General features: G+C 47.7%; 2 protein-coding genes across 2 annotated transcripts in view; both read left to right on the plus strand.

Moving 5' to 3' along the window:
- The window catches only part of GPAT2 (glycerol-3-phosphate acyltransferase 2, mitochondrial), a 141,211-nt gene that overhangs the window by 40,421 nt on the left and 84,224 nt on the right, over positions 1-16,566 (plus strand). The window lies entirely within an intron of this gene.
- Positions 11,869-16,077, plus strand: LOC132592354 (uncharacterized protein K02A2.6-like). The gene has a single exon (XM_060276408.1). It carries the CDS (start codon positions 11,879-11,881, stop codon positions 15,692-15,694), a length of 3,816 nt encoding a protein of 1,271 aa, XP_060132391.1. The 5' UTR covers positions 11,869-11,878; the 3' UTR covers positions 15,695-16,077.

Consider the following 16,566-nt stretch of genomic DNA (forward strand, 5'->3'; position numbering starts at 1 on the left):
CTCCTTCTGTTCTAAAAAAACAGGAAAGAAGAGAAAGAATAAATTTCCACACGTCTTCTGCCTCCACCAGTGCTGGGACTCAAATGAAAAAGGTGATACTTATTCGATGCAAAATACAGAAGAAGAAGAAGAAGAAGAAGAAGAAGAAGAAGAAGAAGAAGAAGAAGAAGAAGAAGAAGAAGAAGAAGAAGAAGAGGAGGAGTAGGAGTTGGAGGAGTTTGGATTTGGTATCCCGCTTTATCACTACCCGAAGGAGTCTCAAAGCGGCTAACATTCTCCTTTCCCTTCCTCCTCCACAACAAACACTCTGTGAGGTGCGTGGGGCTGAGAGACTTCAAAGAAGTGTGATTAGACCAAGGTCACCCAGCAGCTGCATGTGGAGGAGCGGAGGCGCGAACCCGGCTCCCCAGATTATGAGTCTACCGCTCTTAACCACTATACCACACTGGCTCTCACCACGATTTATTTGGTCTCTGCCTTTACTAAATTTAAAATTACTTTTTAATAGTTTTGTATGACATTGTGATTATGAGTTTCACTGAGCTGTCCTGATTATGGCACAGGCCCTAGATGGGTGGTATTGAGTTTTTTATATATATAAATAAAGCTATTTTTTAAATTTATTTTTCATTTCATTCAAATCAGCAGGAAGCAGGAAGTCACAGGCACACAAGTAATATTGATCTTTCAGTAATTCAGGAGCGGCACTTTTTGTTCCCCCTTCTGCAAGAGAAAATTGTATTTTGAAGGGCCTGAAGTCATTGCCTTTTGGTTAATTGTTTAATGCCATCACATAGAAACATAATGTTTAAAAACAAAAGTGTGTGTGGGGGGGTGTCTTTCTATAGAGCTGAAACAGCCATTTGCAAATATTTAAAATTCCTTCATCGAAGTCATTTATAATGATGCTGAACAGCAACGTGCCCAGGACAGAACCCTGTGGCACCCTACTTGTCACCTTTCCCCAGGATGACGACGATCCATTAATGAGTACTCTTTGGGTTCTGTCATTCAACCAGCTGCATACCCACCTAACAGTTACCTTGTTCAACCCACATATTAACAGCTACCTCGCAAGAATATCAATCAAGATACACTACGCCCACTGCATTCCCTTTATCCACTGACTTTGTAACTCCATCAAAAGAAGAAATGAGTTTTGTCTGGCATGACTTTTTCCCCCTTCGAAACCATGCATCCTTTTCTAAGTGCTCACCGACCAACTGTTGAATTATCTGATTTACCGTAGGACCTTTCCTGGTATCAATGTCAAGCTCACAGGTTGTTAACAGTTTCCTGGTCATATTAGCTAACAACAGGCCAGACATCCCATGACATTCACATGTTCATTTGAACATCTGACAAGATCCTTTACACAGTTACAGCTTTCTCTTTAAATCAAAACCCCTTTAGAATTTCACTAAAGAACTGATTGTGCTTATCAACAGGTGGAACCCATGTTATTCAGCAGCATTTACAATCTGGGATGAACTATGGTTACAGGAGCATGGAAAGAAATGCATACCTTTTGTGCCCAACATGGGCAGCAGAGCCAAGATGCTTCTCTCCCTCCCTAAGATGCTTAGGCTACACCTGCACTCTGTGTTTAAAGTGCTATCACGCCGCTTTAACAGTCATGGCTTCCCCATATGAATCCTGGGAAGTGTAGATTAAGGGTGCTACTTCGCTCACAGAGCTACAATTCTCAGAGAGGTTGAATCATCCATCCCTCTTCCCAGGGAACTCTGAGGATTGTAGCTCTGCCTACTCACACAGGGCGGTGGCAGCAGCGGCAGCAGCAGCAGCAGCATGGATAGCATGCTGTTTTGGACCTTTGCACTTCTACACCTTTTTGTTTCCGCACCAGCACACCTTCACAATACATGCATTGGCTGCAACCACACTTTACATTTTTAGGTGCATCTTAAAAAAACACAACTCCACAGTATTCAAAATGATTTGTGGGAGTGTTGCACCCGGGGGGGGGGAGGGATGCAGATTAGGCGCATTCTGTGCAGGCTGCCCTCTAGCTGTCAGCCAGAGAGACACAAAAAAGACTTCGCAATGCACCAAATCGCCCCTTTTCCAAGCCACCCCCTTCCCACCCGCTGTGCCCCTCTCCCATTCTGCCAAGTAAATAAGCCAAGTTGACGTGCGATCTATTTATTTTTCTCGCAAGGTGACTATTAAGAATGCTCCCAGCAGCACTTAAGCAAAGGCATTTCAATCCCATTCATCCCACGAGATGGTTAAAACGCCTCTGTAACTCAGGTGGTAAATTGCTGCCTGGTTTTGATGGTATTACATCCCATAATCTGAACCAGTTGCATTTAAAGAAGAAAAAGTAAAACCCCCAACACTTTTAAAAAATTGCTCCAATTTTGTTTTTAAGATTTCCTCATCCACCCACCCCACATATATATTTAAAAATTCAATTTCTCAACTTTATTTTGGTGACTTCCTCACTTGTTAAGGAGCAGGTTTGTTATATAATGCATTTTTAAAATACCGTGCTCTTGTCACAGCCAGCCACTTACTTTAAATGTGACCGTTAATAAATACCCCTGAAATGCTTACTGGTTAGAACAGAGATGTATCACTTCCCTCCTTGTCCCCAGGAAGGCAGCTGTATGGCGGGGGGGGGGGGCTCAATGGCTGTTCCTTCCCCTCACCTGCACTTCTCTTTAACAAGCCTCTGCTTAGAATGGCAGGGAACAACCAGGAACCTGCTATTTAGGGCACAATCCTATACGTGAGACACACTGGGCAAGGGGTCTGGGATGGGGTGAAGCCTCTTAACACCACTGGAATTTATATGCCACCATCATAACAGATACCTAAGCAAGACACCCTCAATATGCCAGAGCCATTCTGCCAATGAAGAGGAGAGTGCCTGAAATGGGATGGCGAGGTGGGCAGTGTGCGGAAGGAGCACACTTATGGCAAATATACCTCTAGTGACAAAGGTGGAACAAGGAGCACCCCAATCACACACTGGCTCTTTCAGGAAACACAATTTCACACACAACAGCTGAGTGACAATTCCTGCACACAAGAACCACCAACAGCCCCCACTGTTTTATCAGGATTCTGGAAGCCCTTTATGCTCCTTTCCTGCTCAGAAACACCCAGTGGCCAGTTTGGATAGGTGGAGTTGACCCAGGACTGGAATAATAATAATAATAAATAATAATCTATATATATATAAATGTAAAAATCGTGAAAGTGCAGGTTCCACTTTTCTCCGTAACCGCTTGACCGATCATCCTGAAACTTTGACACAACGATCCAGGCCACTCCTTGAGCGTTGTTGGGGACAAAAATCCCTCAAATCACACACCTGGGCAGGTATAGACCTGGTTTTCCACCAAGTCAAACAGCGCCCTCAAGTGGCGTAATACCCTCCTCCACCCTCTCCCTTCCTGTGAAATCTAAGCCACACCCACAAACCAAATGACATCATCAACCAAGCAACTGAAACCACCAAGGCGGCCATTATCAGACCCAGACTAGGCCGCTTTCCAGACTAGGCCAAGTGGAAGTAGGGGCCTGCCTGGGGGGATGGGGTGTCTGAATAGAGGGCAGGGATACGTAATGGGTCAGAACAGGGTGGGGGGAGACACAGGGATGAAACCTGCCCCCTCCACAGTATCTCACCTCGACTCAGGGGGACTCTGAGCCTCAGGGGGATCTGAAGGGGGGCTATTACCCTCCATTTCACAGACTAACGCACAGCAACGCGTGCAGGGCCAGCTAGATAATAATAATAATAATAATAATAATAATAATAATAATAATAATAATAATAATAATAATATAAGGCGCCTTCTGTGTAAAGGTTCGTGAGGCAACTGCACACAGATTTTAGACGGTCCCTCTGACATTTGGACTACAAGAGGACTTGGCTTTTGGAGTGCACAGGTGGGGCTGTGGCTGTGGCTGGGATATATGAAGGAAGGATGATGGAGAAGGGAGCATTGTAAGTAGGCAGGGCTGACCATAAAGGGCCAAATAACAGGAGGGGATAGTGAAATAAGCAAAAATCTGCTCTTATACTGGTTGCTGGGAGAGCTATGTGGTGCCCCTGTTGTTTGGCTTAGGGGTGGCTATTCAATTAATAATAATAATAGTATGAAGTTGTTCCCTGGATTCAAAGCAGTGCCAGTGACTTCTCTGGAAGGAGAAGATGGGTGGTGGCAGTTTTTATTGTTATTACTTATTCCATCTGACTGGGGCTCCCTCTACAACCTCTGCACTTTTGGGCATTGATGGCCACATTCACACCTGACCTTTAAAGCACTGTAGAGTGGTACCTTGGTTTACAACCATAATCCGTTCCAGAGGTGCTTTCGGCAATGGGGCCTCCCCCCAAAAATTGTTTGTAATAATAAAAAAGGTTGTAATAAAAAAAAAGTTTGCAAACCGGGACACACACTTCTGGGTTTGACGTGTTTGTAATCCAAAATGTATGCAAACCAAGGTACTGCTGTACTACATTATTTGACTTCCCCAAAGAATCCTGGGAGCTGTAGTTTTTAACGGTCCAGAGATTAAGTAGGAAATCACTTTTTTCCTCCCAGAGCTAAAACTCCCAGAGTTCCATGGTAAAAGGGATTATTAAACCGCTCTGGGAGGGGAACCGGGGTCTCCTAATAATTCACAGCACCCTTAACAAACTACAGCTCTCAGAATTCTTTGGGGACAGCCATGACTGTTTGAGGTGGTACCTTAGTGCTTTATATGTAAGGTGCACCCTATGGCTGAGTCTTGGGTGTGACTGGGGAGCTGCTCTGTGAAGTTTTGCCGTGTAGCTTTGAGACCTAGGACTTTCCTCCCTCTTTACCTTGATACAGCTTTCAAAGATCAGGTATGCAAAAGGTATGCAAAAGATATTTGTAGAGGGGGATTCCTCCCTTCTCCCTAGTGGGGCCTGAACTCCCATCTCCTGCTTCTCGTTTCCCTGTGCATCAAGCCCCCCGCTAGGCTGCTGTTGTGTGTCTGTGGCTGCCTGCCATGTTGTGTGTCCTCCTGACATCTCTACTTGGCAAGAGACCATTTCCCTTCCTGGCTAGGTCTTGAACCCTTGCCCTGGGGTGGCAGTATATGTGCTCTCTGCTGTCCCAGCAGTTGTGTAGGTGCTGTGCTATGTGCCTTCTCATTTCTCCCCTCTATGTGTTGTGCTCCTAAAACTCTGGTTTGTGAGGCTCCAAACTGTGGTTTGGAGACTGGCAGTAGTACTACCGGTAAGTCATTGGTTGTGCTGATGGGGCGTGTGTATGTTCTGATGTCATCTTGGGTGCTATATACATGGTCATGGAATCTTAGAATTGTAGAGTTGGTGGGGTTCCAAGAATCATCTAATCCAACCCCCCTCCCCCAAGAAGGCAGGAATGGAATGGGTGGGCTAGGGTTGTGTTTGAATCATTGTTTAAATGGGTGTCTCTTTAGAAATCTGGTTTGCTTTTCTTTTATTAAAGCAAAAAAGAAGTTCTATTGCTTAAGAAAATGCACTGTATTTTTATTTTGCAGCCCATCCAGATCTATAATTATTTTTATTAACTTTTGGTTGCAAAGAGAGTTTGATTTGCGATGTTGTCATATATCTATGACAAGCAGTGTGAAGTTGTGAGTTCTTCACTATAATCATGATTATTTTTTTACCCATGCCTTGTTGGACTTAAATCATACTAATTATACTTTTCCTTATTTGTTATATAAAATGAAAGACACTCCCCCCCCCCACACACATTCTTTCTTTAAAAGAAATGCAGGCACAATATGCTGTTTCTTAAGAATTACAAGTGAAAATAAAAGGAAAGCCTGCTGAGGTAGATCTTAAATGTTCTACACCAGAAAAAAACATGACTATTCATTGTTTGTCTTTCAACAGGTTTCTGGTCAGCTCTGCTAGCTTGTTTTATTGTTTGAAAATCTGATGTATAATCATTCAGGTGTAGATTTGTGATGGGCCATTCCAGTGCATGGCAATAAGTACCTGTCTGGCTCCTCCCCCTGAGCCACTATATTCACGTGTCTGGCTCCACATCTCCCCCCCCCCAAGATTTTGCAATCAGCTCTGGGGGCCTAGTACCGTCAGACAAAACAAGCAGGCCCCAGGAGCCCCATATCTGCCCATCTCAGCATCTTGTGCCTCCATAAATCCTGCCTCTAATAAATGATGGTGATGATAACCAGGCAGCCATTCTTGCCCGTGAGAGATAAGTGGTAGACCTCATTAGCCAGTCCATTTCCATTGGTCAGAGAATCTGGCAGCAGTCAATTGCCTGCCACTTCTTTAATTAATTAGGACACGTTTTTAGTTAATGTTTTATAGGGGGGAAAGTTGATTTTATACATGAGCAAGCAAGCCTCGCCTCCTCATACCCCCACCTGTCTTTAATATATTATATTGTACTAGGGACTGTGCCCCCTGCTTGCTTTGCTTGCCCCCTTGCCCCCCCCCACATTAAGTCCCTCCTCGCCCCATGGCAACTACTAACCATGCTTTTCACCTTCCTAAACCCATTGCTGAAGCCACTGCTCTCTTCTATTCCGCAGTCCCACTTTGCACCCGTTTCCCCCCCTAAGTGAAAGTCCATGCCTCCCTCCTCCTCCTCCCACACATTGCAAATCCTAAGCACCATTTTCACCTACCATTATGAAGCCACCATCTCCTCCTATTTTGCAGTCCCTCCTTTTCATCTTCATCCTCATTCCCAAGCCTCCTCCTTTGCCCATTTTCTCCCTCCTCCTCCTCCTCCCCTTTCCCAACACTGCCTTGCACACAGACCACCTCCCTTTCCACTCCTCCTCCTCCTCTCTCCTATTCTGCACCCCACTTTGCTCACACACCCCATGATGATATATGTTACTGACCTTTAAGGTGAATCTTAAGAGGAAACCTGCCAGTTACGGTAGCTTGTTCAGTTAAAGTTAATTTCAGTCAATGGATGTCCCCACTGTGGAAGGACGTGTGGTTCCAGAATTGGCCTCCAGTCACTTACAGAGTCATTGTTAAAACAGTGTTTATGGAAGACAATCTTACTTGGCTAGAAGTGATCGCAAAAGAAAGAAGAAGAAGAAGAAGAAGAAGAAGAAGAAGAAGAAGAAGAAGAAGAAGAAGAAGAAGAAGAAGAGGAGGAGGAGGAGGAGGAGGAGGAGGAGGAGGAGGAGGAGGAGGAGGAGGAGGAGGAGGAGGAGGAGGAGGAGGAGGAGGAGGAGGTATAGGGGTGTTTGCTCATTAATAAAATACCTGTTCTAAATTGCTACATTGAATTTGGAACTTGGTGTTGAAGACCACATGGTACCAGGAATGAAATACATTGCGTAAAGGAGGACCTCTCCTGTCCTTTTGAACCACACTTTCTCCTCTCTTTCCTTCTTGCTCCCATGCCATGGACACTGTTGTGCAACATGCCTTCTCTTTTGCTCCTCTGGCTTCATACAAATCCTGTGTTGTGTTGCGGCACCACAAATCTTCCAAAGGGGGCTGTGTGGTGACACTTTTACATTTTTATTATATGGAAAGATAGAGAGGAGGAGGAGGAGGAGGAGGAGGAGGAGGAGGAGGAGGAGGAGGAAGAAGAAGAAGAAGAAGAAGAAGAAGAAGAAGAAGAAGAAGAAGAAGAAGAAGAAGAAGGAAAGGTGGTGGTGGTGGTAACAACAGCAACAACAGCAACAACAACAGCAACAGCAGCAACAACAACAACAACTGCTGTTGTTCAAAGCCCTCTTGCTGGATAGGTTAAATTCACACAGTTGGCATCCCTATTTTATATAATTCAAAGGGCACTGGGAGTGTGCTCAGCTCCAAAACCCATCCTCCAGAAGGCTCTGGATTAAAAACCTAATATTTAGTAGGTTTTTCTTGCTTCCTCTAGAGTTGATCTGGCCACTCTGGCCAATTTGAATCTGAAAAGGTGGTTGTTGTTTTTTTGCCAAACAAACAAGCCCCTTCATCCATGGTCAAGCTCAGTAATATTTTCAAGTCAGAAACAGACTGGAAAGAGAAGTTGCTGAATTGCAACTCATTAGCAAGCTTAAAACCATGGAGCCACCTGGAATGAACAAAGACATAGGATTCTGATCTCATTATACATGATCAAGCTTTCCTTAGCACCTCAGCCCTTGCTCCCCCCCCCCCGCAAGACCAATTGCAGTCGTTAACAGTCGTTAACAGTCATCAACAGGTTTACCACTCCTATCAGCCCATCACCCATTCCCATCACCCCCACCCCCCACCCTCTGAATATACATAAGGGTCTGGTGGATTCTGTTTCAGTGTATCTGATGAAGTGTGCATGCACACAAAAGCTCATACCAAAATAAAAACTTAGTTGGTCTTTAAGGTGCTACTGAAGGAATTTTTTATTTTGTTATCAAGTCAGTTTATTGTTCCATCTAACGCCATCTGCCCCATTGTGTAGGGGCTTTCTACGATTTCAGACAGGGGTCTAGAGATGCCAGCCAGGGATGGACCCTGGGGACTTTTGAATGTTAAAAAGGACATAGTCTCACTTAGCTGCAGTCCTTCCCCTCAACCCATCTTGGCTGCTAGGATAAAATGGAAATGAATAACTGTTTGGACACTTGTTTCCTAACAAGTGGAATGTGTGGTCCCCATTCCTTTCAGTTTTTCATTTGTTAGGAAACGAATGCACATAGTCCTGTTGTGCACATGTGTAGGCTTGTTTCTGATATTGAAATAAAGCACAATGGATCAGGGAGGGTTTGGCTGTCACTGTGCATTCACTAGGACCACTCTGGATGTCTGAAAGGAGCTATAATCTGTGCAGTTTTCCTGACGATAGAAACCATTCATCAAATGCTGGTTGGGTTAAAGGGCAAGGGCTGAGTTGCCGGTAGGAGTTTCATGAAGAGCTGTTCCAAAGTGCTGGCCATGTTCAGCTCTCCCATTGATTGTACGAGTTATTACTTGAATGAACCTGCAATCAATGCTTTCTGTTCTTCAGTTCTTCTGTATCCAGCTATATGGAGGGGGCTCCTTGATTCCCCCCCCCCCGCTGCTGTTCTTCGAGTCAAATAGAGGTTTGCCTGTGGTGGAAATCCATTGTAAGCAGAGGTTTTTCACCACATCCTCCCCACTCATAGACTCAGAAGGAAAAAGCGATGTTTGGTTGGAGGCAGTATACCTCTGAATACCAGTTGCTGGGAATCACAAATGGGGAGAGTGCTTTTTGTGCTCAGGTCTGGTTTATGGGCTTCCCAGAGGCATCTGGCCGGCCACTTTGGGAACAGGATGATGCACTAGATGGGATTTTTTTGGCTTGGTAGCTTCTCTCCCCCACCTTTATTTCTTCATCCACAAACAGGATAAGAAAACTTTGAGAGAATTTGCACACAGCTCTAGTTCCTGCAGAAGGGAACTCCTGCAACTCTTTACATTCATCTACCAGCTCCTCTGCATGTGGGGTGTTTTGCCCCGTCCTTCTGCCCCATCCTTTCTTGGGAAAATCAGATGAGGTTTGGGGATAGAAATAAACAATAGTTGGGAGTTGGGTGAGGGATCTTAAAAGGGTGGCGAACAGAGATAGTGACTAGTGTTGATATTACCCAGAGCGGTGTGTGTGTCTCTAGACTTGCAGACTACCCTGTGCCACAGTGCCTTGGCCGCCATCCTCCTTTGTGTGTTGGGCAGGGAAACTGGAATCCCATTAGTCACTTTGGGTGGGGACCAGGAGGGTATTTGTTCCCTTGAGTACCTCATCCTCCTGCTGCCAGCGATGCTTTTTTAATCCTGCCCACCTCACAAGTAAGTCATAGTTGCTGAAGTTCACCTCGGACGTGTTTTGGGTTTGAACAACTGCTCAGCAATCGGCAGACCGCTTCAGCCTCTTGTGAGTCAGTCTGTTGCCCCCATAATACTATACTCGAGACAGCGGTATCATGTTGCAGTGATATTGGCTGGGAAATGAAGGCTGCTGTCCTGTGACTTTCTTCCACACAAATGTGCTTGGAACAGAGCTGCAAATGGGGGAATGTGAATATCAGACTGAGCAACGCAGGCATTCCATGTGGATATCAGGACACGGCTGCAAGCCAAGAGTGTAGAAATTAATGGCCCGCATCAATCTCAGCAGAGACGAGCACTGTACTCAGGAAGTTACTGCACCCTTGAGAGACCACATCGGATGATCGGAATGCTTGAGAATAAGGACAAAGGGGAACCTCTTGGCTTGAGTGCAAGGCAAGAGGCCCAGGGAGCCATACAATGGCAAAAGTGTCCATTACAAGGGCCTTTTTGAAGGGAGGGAACTGATGGAGAAGAGACTCAAGAATCGTGCGTCTGGGCAACTAGCTTCCTTGGCTTGAGGAAAAGTTAGAGGAAGGAAGTAAATGGCCCACCTGCAGCATTATACCACTTGTAACAGTCGTAGTTTCTCTCAAAGAATCCTGGGAACTGTAGTTTGTTGAGGGCAGTGCCTGCCTGCCTGCCCATGAAGTGGGCTTAGGCTGCCACCTTGTGTGGCACAACCCTGATGCAGTGCCCCGTGGCACCCGCACCCTCCCCGCTCCTAGAAGAGAAGCAGTGCTGGCTTCTGGCAAGATCTTGTGAGATCTCATATGCAGACCCTCCAACATTTCTTCAATGAAAATAGGGATGTCCCATTCCATAACAATAATTTATGCCCCACACATTTTACTGGGTTGCCCCAGCCACTCTGGGCAGCTTCCAAGATATATAAAAACACTAGCTGTACCTGCCACTTGTTGCTGTGGCTCATTCTGTGTAATTGAAAAGAAAGCAAAGAGAACATGGTTCTCGTACCTCGTCGTCGAGGTCTCCTGTCCCAGTCTCTCCCCTGTGTCGTTCCTGATCTCCTGTAGGTGGGCCCCTCATCCACTCGGTCGATCGGAGGGGGTTTCGGGTTCTCCTGTGTAGGCGGAGTGTCCCCCCCCCACCCGCCGCCCCTCCTTGATCTCCTACCTCGTTGTCAAGGGCTCCTGTCCAGGGCCCAACCAAAGCAGTAAAGAGCTCAAGGCAGCCTTAGACGTAGCAGCTGCCATGAGTGGGATGTGGCAATGCAAAGTCGTCATGTAAGTGTCAGTTTGAGGGGGTTACGCGATTCCCAGAGCTGTGAGAACAGGGGGCTCAGCCACGCTGGCCGTTGCACTGATCCCCTTGTTGTGTATTGAGTCAAAGGATTTTATCTCTGTATTATTATTGTCTGTATTTGCATTAGGATAAAGTAACTGCCTTTTGGTTCCAGAGGGTACAGCTACTATTGGTTCATTTAAGCTGCTGTATTTGGATCCTCTTATTGGTTCCCTCCAAAAGGCAGCACTGTGATTGCCTGATATTGTTCCCTCCAAAATGTATCCCTTTCTAGCTAGTTCCCTGTCCCTATAAATGTAGCCTTCCTGCCCTCAGAGTCAGTCTTGTTCACTTTAATAAAGAGCTGTTACTAGAGAACTGTCTCCAGCATGTTTTGTCAAGAGAGCTGAAATCACAAACCCCACGTCACAACAACTGGCGACGAAGGTGGGATCCGGAATGCTGAGGAGCGGTTAAACACAACCCTGCCTCAGAGTCCGGATTGCAGCTGAGAACAAGACTCACTGGCCAGCTGAGAAGATGACCCTGCCCGCTAGGACAATGGAGAGTCCAAGGGTATTGGAGCCCTTCCAGCCATCAGAGCCCCACACCTGGGAAGACTACGTCGAACGCTTCGAGTTCTTCGCAGTGGCTCAAGGGATCACCGATGCCAGCAAAAGAAGGGCCACATTCCTGAGCTACTGTGGGCCCGAGACCTTCAAGCTAGCCAAGGCATTACTTGCTCCAGCGAAGCTGAGTGAGACATCTCTCCAAGATATTCTTGCCTGCCTAACAAGCCACTTGGCGCCTACTGAGACCAAGATGGCCCGGCGGATGGAGTTCCATAAGAGGCAGCAGCATGCTGGGGAGTCTGTATCCGCATTTCTGGCTGAACTCCGGAAGCTCGCTCAGCACTGCGGCTTCCAAAATCTGGAAGAGACTCTCCTGGATCGGTTTATTGGTGGTCTGAGCAGCAAGAAAGCCAGAAGACGCATCGTGGCTAAAGAAGAGGTTACCCTTGCTTCAGCCTTGAAGGAGGCCACCGCCACGGAGAATTATGAAAGAGAGGAGCTTGATGCCAGTCGCAAGGCCACTAAGCCACAGATAGAAGTTGCGCATGCCATGGACAAGCTAGAGGCTACTCCGAGCCAGAGCCCAGTCCGTGGGGTCGAGTTGGTGCGTCAGGCATGCACAGTGCACAAAGATCACCGAGGCAGTTGCCCAGGTTGTGGCGGAAACCATGGGCGGAAGAGTTGTCGTTTCAGGGATGCTATGTGCCGGATGTGCGGGAAGACAGGTCACATCGCCAGGGTCTGTAGATCGGTGGCGTCAGGAGCAACAGGAGCACCTAGACTGGAGCATCGCAGACCGCCCACAGCAACTCATTTTCAAAAGGACTGCCACTACATAACGGAGATCAACGGGAGGGCCATGCAGTTTCCAGCGCAAGGCAAGGCACACGTCAAGGTGAAGATTGAGGGTCAGCAGTGCGACATGGAGGTGGACTCTGGATCTGCATTCACCATTGTGTCGGACCAGACCGCGAAGACATTCTTCCCCAGGGGTAAGTTGCCCCCTCTGGAGCCCTTCCCGGCAACCTTGCAGTCGTACTCAGCAGGCCGCATCCATGTTATGGGAATGTGTGCCGTGAGAGTACAGTTCCGGGACAAACAGGCTGTACTCAAACTGGTGATTGCGAAGGGCAGTCGCCCCAGTCTCCTGGGCACTGACTGGTTCCCCGCCCTGGGACTGAGTATCTCAGGGCTTAATTCAATCCAAACCTGCCCTGAGATGAGCGAGGCATTATGCAAGGAATTTGCTGGTCTCTTTAATGGAAAACTGGGTTGTTATAAAGGGCCCCCAGTTGACTTTGAGTTGGACCCCGGGGTGGCCCCAATCCGACTCAAACCAAGGCGAGTGCCATTTGCACTGCAACCCAAGATTGAGGCAGAGCTGGATAAATTGGTCAAGCAGGGAGTTCTCTCACCCGTGGACTCTGCTAAGTGGGAGACTCCAATCGTCACGCCCCTTAAAGCAAATGGGGAAGTCAGGATATGTGCAGATTACAAATGTACTATCAATAAGGCACTCAGGGGAAACTCATACCCCATTCCAGTCGTATCACATCTGTTGGCTAAACTGGCTGGGGGCAAGGTGTTCGCCAAAATTGACCTGGCACAAGCTTACCAACAGCTGCCAGTAACCCCACAATCAGCGGAAGCACAGACTATTGTCACACATAAAGGGGCATTCAGAGTTAACAGATTACAGTTCGGAGTTTGTGTGGCCCCAGGGATTTTTCAAGGGCTCATGGAACGCCTGTTAAGGGGTCTGCCGGGGGTCTTGCCATTTTTTGATGACGTTTTGATTGCTGGAAAAGACCCACAGGAACTGGTTGCGCGTGTCCGTGCAGTGTTGCTGAAGTTCAAGGAGGTGGGGTTGCAACTGAAAAAAGAAAAATGCAGTTTTGGGGTGCCAACTGTGGATTTCTTGGGGTTTAAAATTGATGCATCAGGCATCCACCCCACAGATGCTAAGATTAAGGCCATCATCGAGGCACCACGACCACAGAACAAGACGGAGTTGCAGTCATTCCTGGGACTTATTAACTTTTATCATTCATTCTTACCCCAGAAAGCTTCGGTAGCTGAACCATTACATAGACTTTTGCAGAAAAAGAATGTGTGGCGATGGGGGCGGGAGCAGCAGAAGGCTTTTGACTCCTTGCGAGAAATGCTGAGTAGCAGGAGCGTCCTTGCTCATTATGATGAGTCGAAGCCGCTGGTCCTGGCATGTGATGCCTCTCAATACGGCCTGGGGGCTGTGCTGAGTCATAGGGAACCGGATGGGTCGGAAAAGCCCATCTCTTTCTATTCCCGTACGTTGTCACCCACGGAGCGCAACTATGCTCAAATTGATAAAGAGGCACTAGCAATTGTGTCAGGAATCAAAAGGTTCTATGATTATTTGTACGGTCGCCATTTCTCCATTGAAACGGACCACAAACCACTGTTAGGGTTGTTCAACCCAAACAAACAAACGCCACAAATTCTCTCCCCCAGAATGTTGCGTTGGTCAATATTCCTGAATGGGTTCCAGTACACCTTGACCCATGTGCCGGGGAAACAGTTGTGCCACGCTGATGCGCTGAGTCGATTGCCCCTTCCTGGCGGGAGCAATGAGGATCCTGCTCCGGCGGAGCACATTATGATGCTAGAAACACTTCCGGGGGCTCCTGTAACAGCTACTGATATAGCTGAGATAACGAGGAAAGATGCTGTTCTCTCCCGTGTGCTCACTTGGGTGGGGAGGGGGTGGCCAGGTGGTCCGCATGAAGAAAAATTCAGGCCTTATGCGACAAGGCAGCACGAATTGTCCATGCATAAGGGTTGTCTCCTATGGGGAGATAGGGTGATCATCCCAGCACCACTGAGAAACAGGGTTCTTGAGACGCTTCACATGGGACACCCGGGAATGGTCAGGATGAAGTCGCTAGCCCGATGTTATGTGTGGTGGCCTGGAATGGACCAGAACATAGAACAATGGGTACGAACATGCAAGGCATGCCAAGAGGTGCGGCCAGAAGTGGCCAGAGCACCAGTCCACTGGTGGGAGCAGTCCAGGACTCCCTGGAGCCGGCTGCACATAGATTTTGCTGGGCCATTCCAAGGGAAGGTCTTTTTGGTTATCGTTGATGCATATTCCAAATGGTTAGAAGTGGCGATGGTCCCTAGCATGGCATCAGCTGCCGTAATCAAGGTGTTGAGGCAGCTGTTTGCAACCCACGGGTTACCTGAGACCATTGTATCAGATAATGGGGCAGCTTTTGTATCCCAAGAATTCAGGGCATTCTTGGCTGATAACTTCATAAGAGGGGTCACATCCGCGCCCTTTCACCCATCCTCCAATGGGCAGGCTGAGCGCATGGTAAGAACAGCCAAAGAATCCATTGCGCGCTTAATGGAGGGTAACTGGTCGGCTCGCATTGCACGAATGTTATTTTTGCAGCATGCGACGCCGTGTACTGCGACGGGCAAATCGCCAGCTGAGCTGCTCTTAGGTAGAAGACTGGTAACGGTGCTGGATTATGTCCACCCAGATAAAATGCCAAACCGTAATTCAAGAGCAACCCCCCAGGCTGAGACTGACACAACAAGGTATCTCGCCCCTGAAGATCTGGTCTGGGTGAGGAACTATTCACGAGGTCCGCGGTGGGTGGCCGGTGTGATCACCCGGGCTAGTGGACCTGTGTCCTATTATGTGACCTTGGAAAATGGGCAAGTTTGGAGGAGACATATAGATCAGCTGAGGCGCCGGGCGCTCAGCAGGGAGGAGTCAGATAATTCATCCCTGGCTAATGACGCACAGCTGCGAGACCAGAGTGAAGATGGCCCAGAGGTGCAGTCACCAGGGGCTTCAGCAAATGAACCAGGGTCTGCTAGTCCTCAGGATGACGAGGTACAGGTAGGGGACCCTGAGATGTCTGGGACTCCATCTGTTCCTGACGAAACCCCTATAGCAGCCCCTCCACCACAGGTAACACCCAATCCAGAACCTGCAACACCTGTTGTCAGGAGATCAAGTAGAAGTTGTAGGACCCCACAGTACCTGAGGGATTACGTCTGCTGTGCTCACTAGGGGGGGAGGGGTGTTGTGTATTGAGTCAAAGGATTTTATCTCTGTATTATTATTGTCTGTATTTGCATTAGGATAAAGTAACTGCCTTTTGGTTCCAGAGGGTACAGCTACTATTGGTTCATTTAAGCTGCTGTATTTGGATCCTCTGTCTTATTGGTTCCCTCCAAAAGGCAGCACTGTGATTGCCTGATATTGTTCCCTCCAAAATGTATCCCTTTCTAGCTAGTTCCCTGTCCCTATAAATGTAGCCTTCCTGCCCTCAGAGTCAGTCTTGTTCACTTTAATAAAGAGCTGTTACTAGAGAACTGTCTCCAGCATGTTTTGTCAAGAGAGCTGAAATCACAAACCCCACGTCACAACACCCCTCAGGTCCCCCCCTTCGAAAGTCTCGTTTTGTGTGGCATCCTTGCCCTTTAGCGCAAAATGGTAAGCATCGGAAGTGGAACGGCTGAACTTAAATTTAGTTAGCTGCGAAATTTAATGTACTGTCTACATTTAATGTACTGTCTACGGGACGCGGGTGGCACTGTGGGTTAAACCACTGAGCCTAGGGCTTGCCGATCAGAAGGTCGGCAGTTCGAATCCCCGCGACGGGGTGAGCTCCCGTTGCTTGGTCCCAGCTCCTGCCAACCTAGCAGTTCGAAAGCACATCAAAGTGCAAGTAGATAAATAGGTACCACTACAGCGGGAAGGTAAACAGCGTTTCCACCTGCTGCTCTGGTTCGCCAGAAGCAGCTTTGTCATGCTGGCCACATGACCTGGAAGCTATATGCCGGCTCCTTCGGCCAATAGCGCGAGATGAGCGCTGCAACCCCAGAGTCGGTCACGACTGGACCTAATGGTCAGGGGTCCCTTTACCTTTACCTACATTT

The sequence above is a fragment of the Zootoca vivipara genome, chromosome 6, assembly GCF_963506605.1.
Source record: "Zootoca vivipara chromosome 6, rZooViv1.1, whole genome shotgun sequence".
Classification (NCBI taxonomy): Eukaryota; Metazoa; Chordata; class Lepidosauria; order Squamata; family Lacertidae; genus Zootoca; species Zootoca vivipara.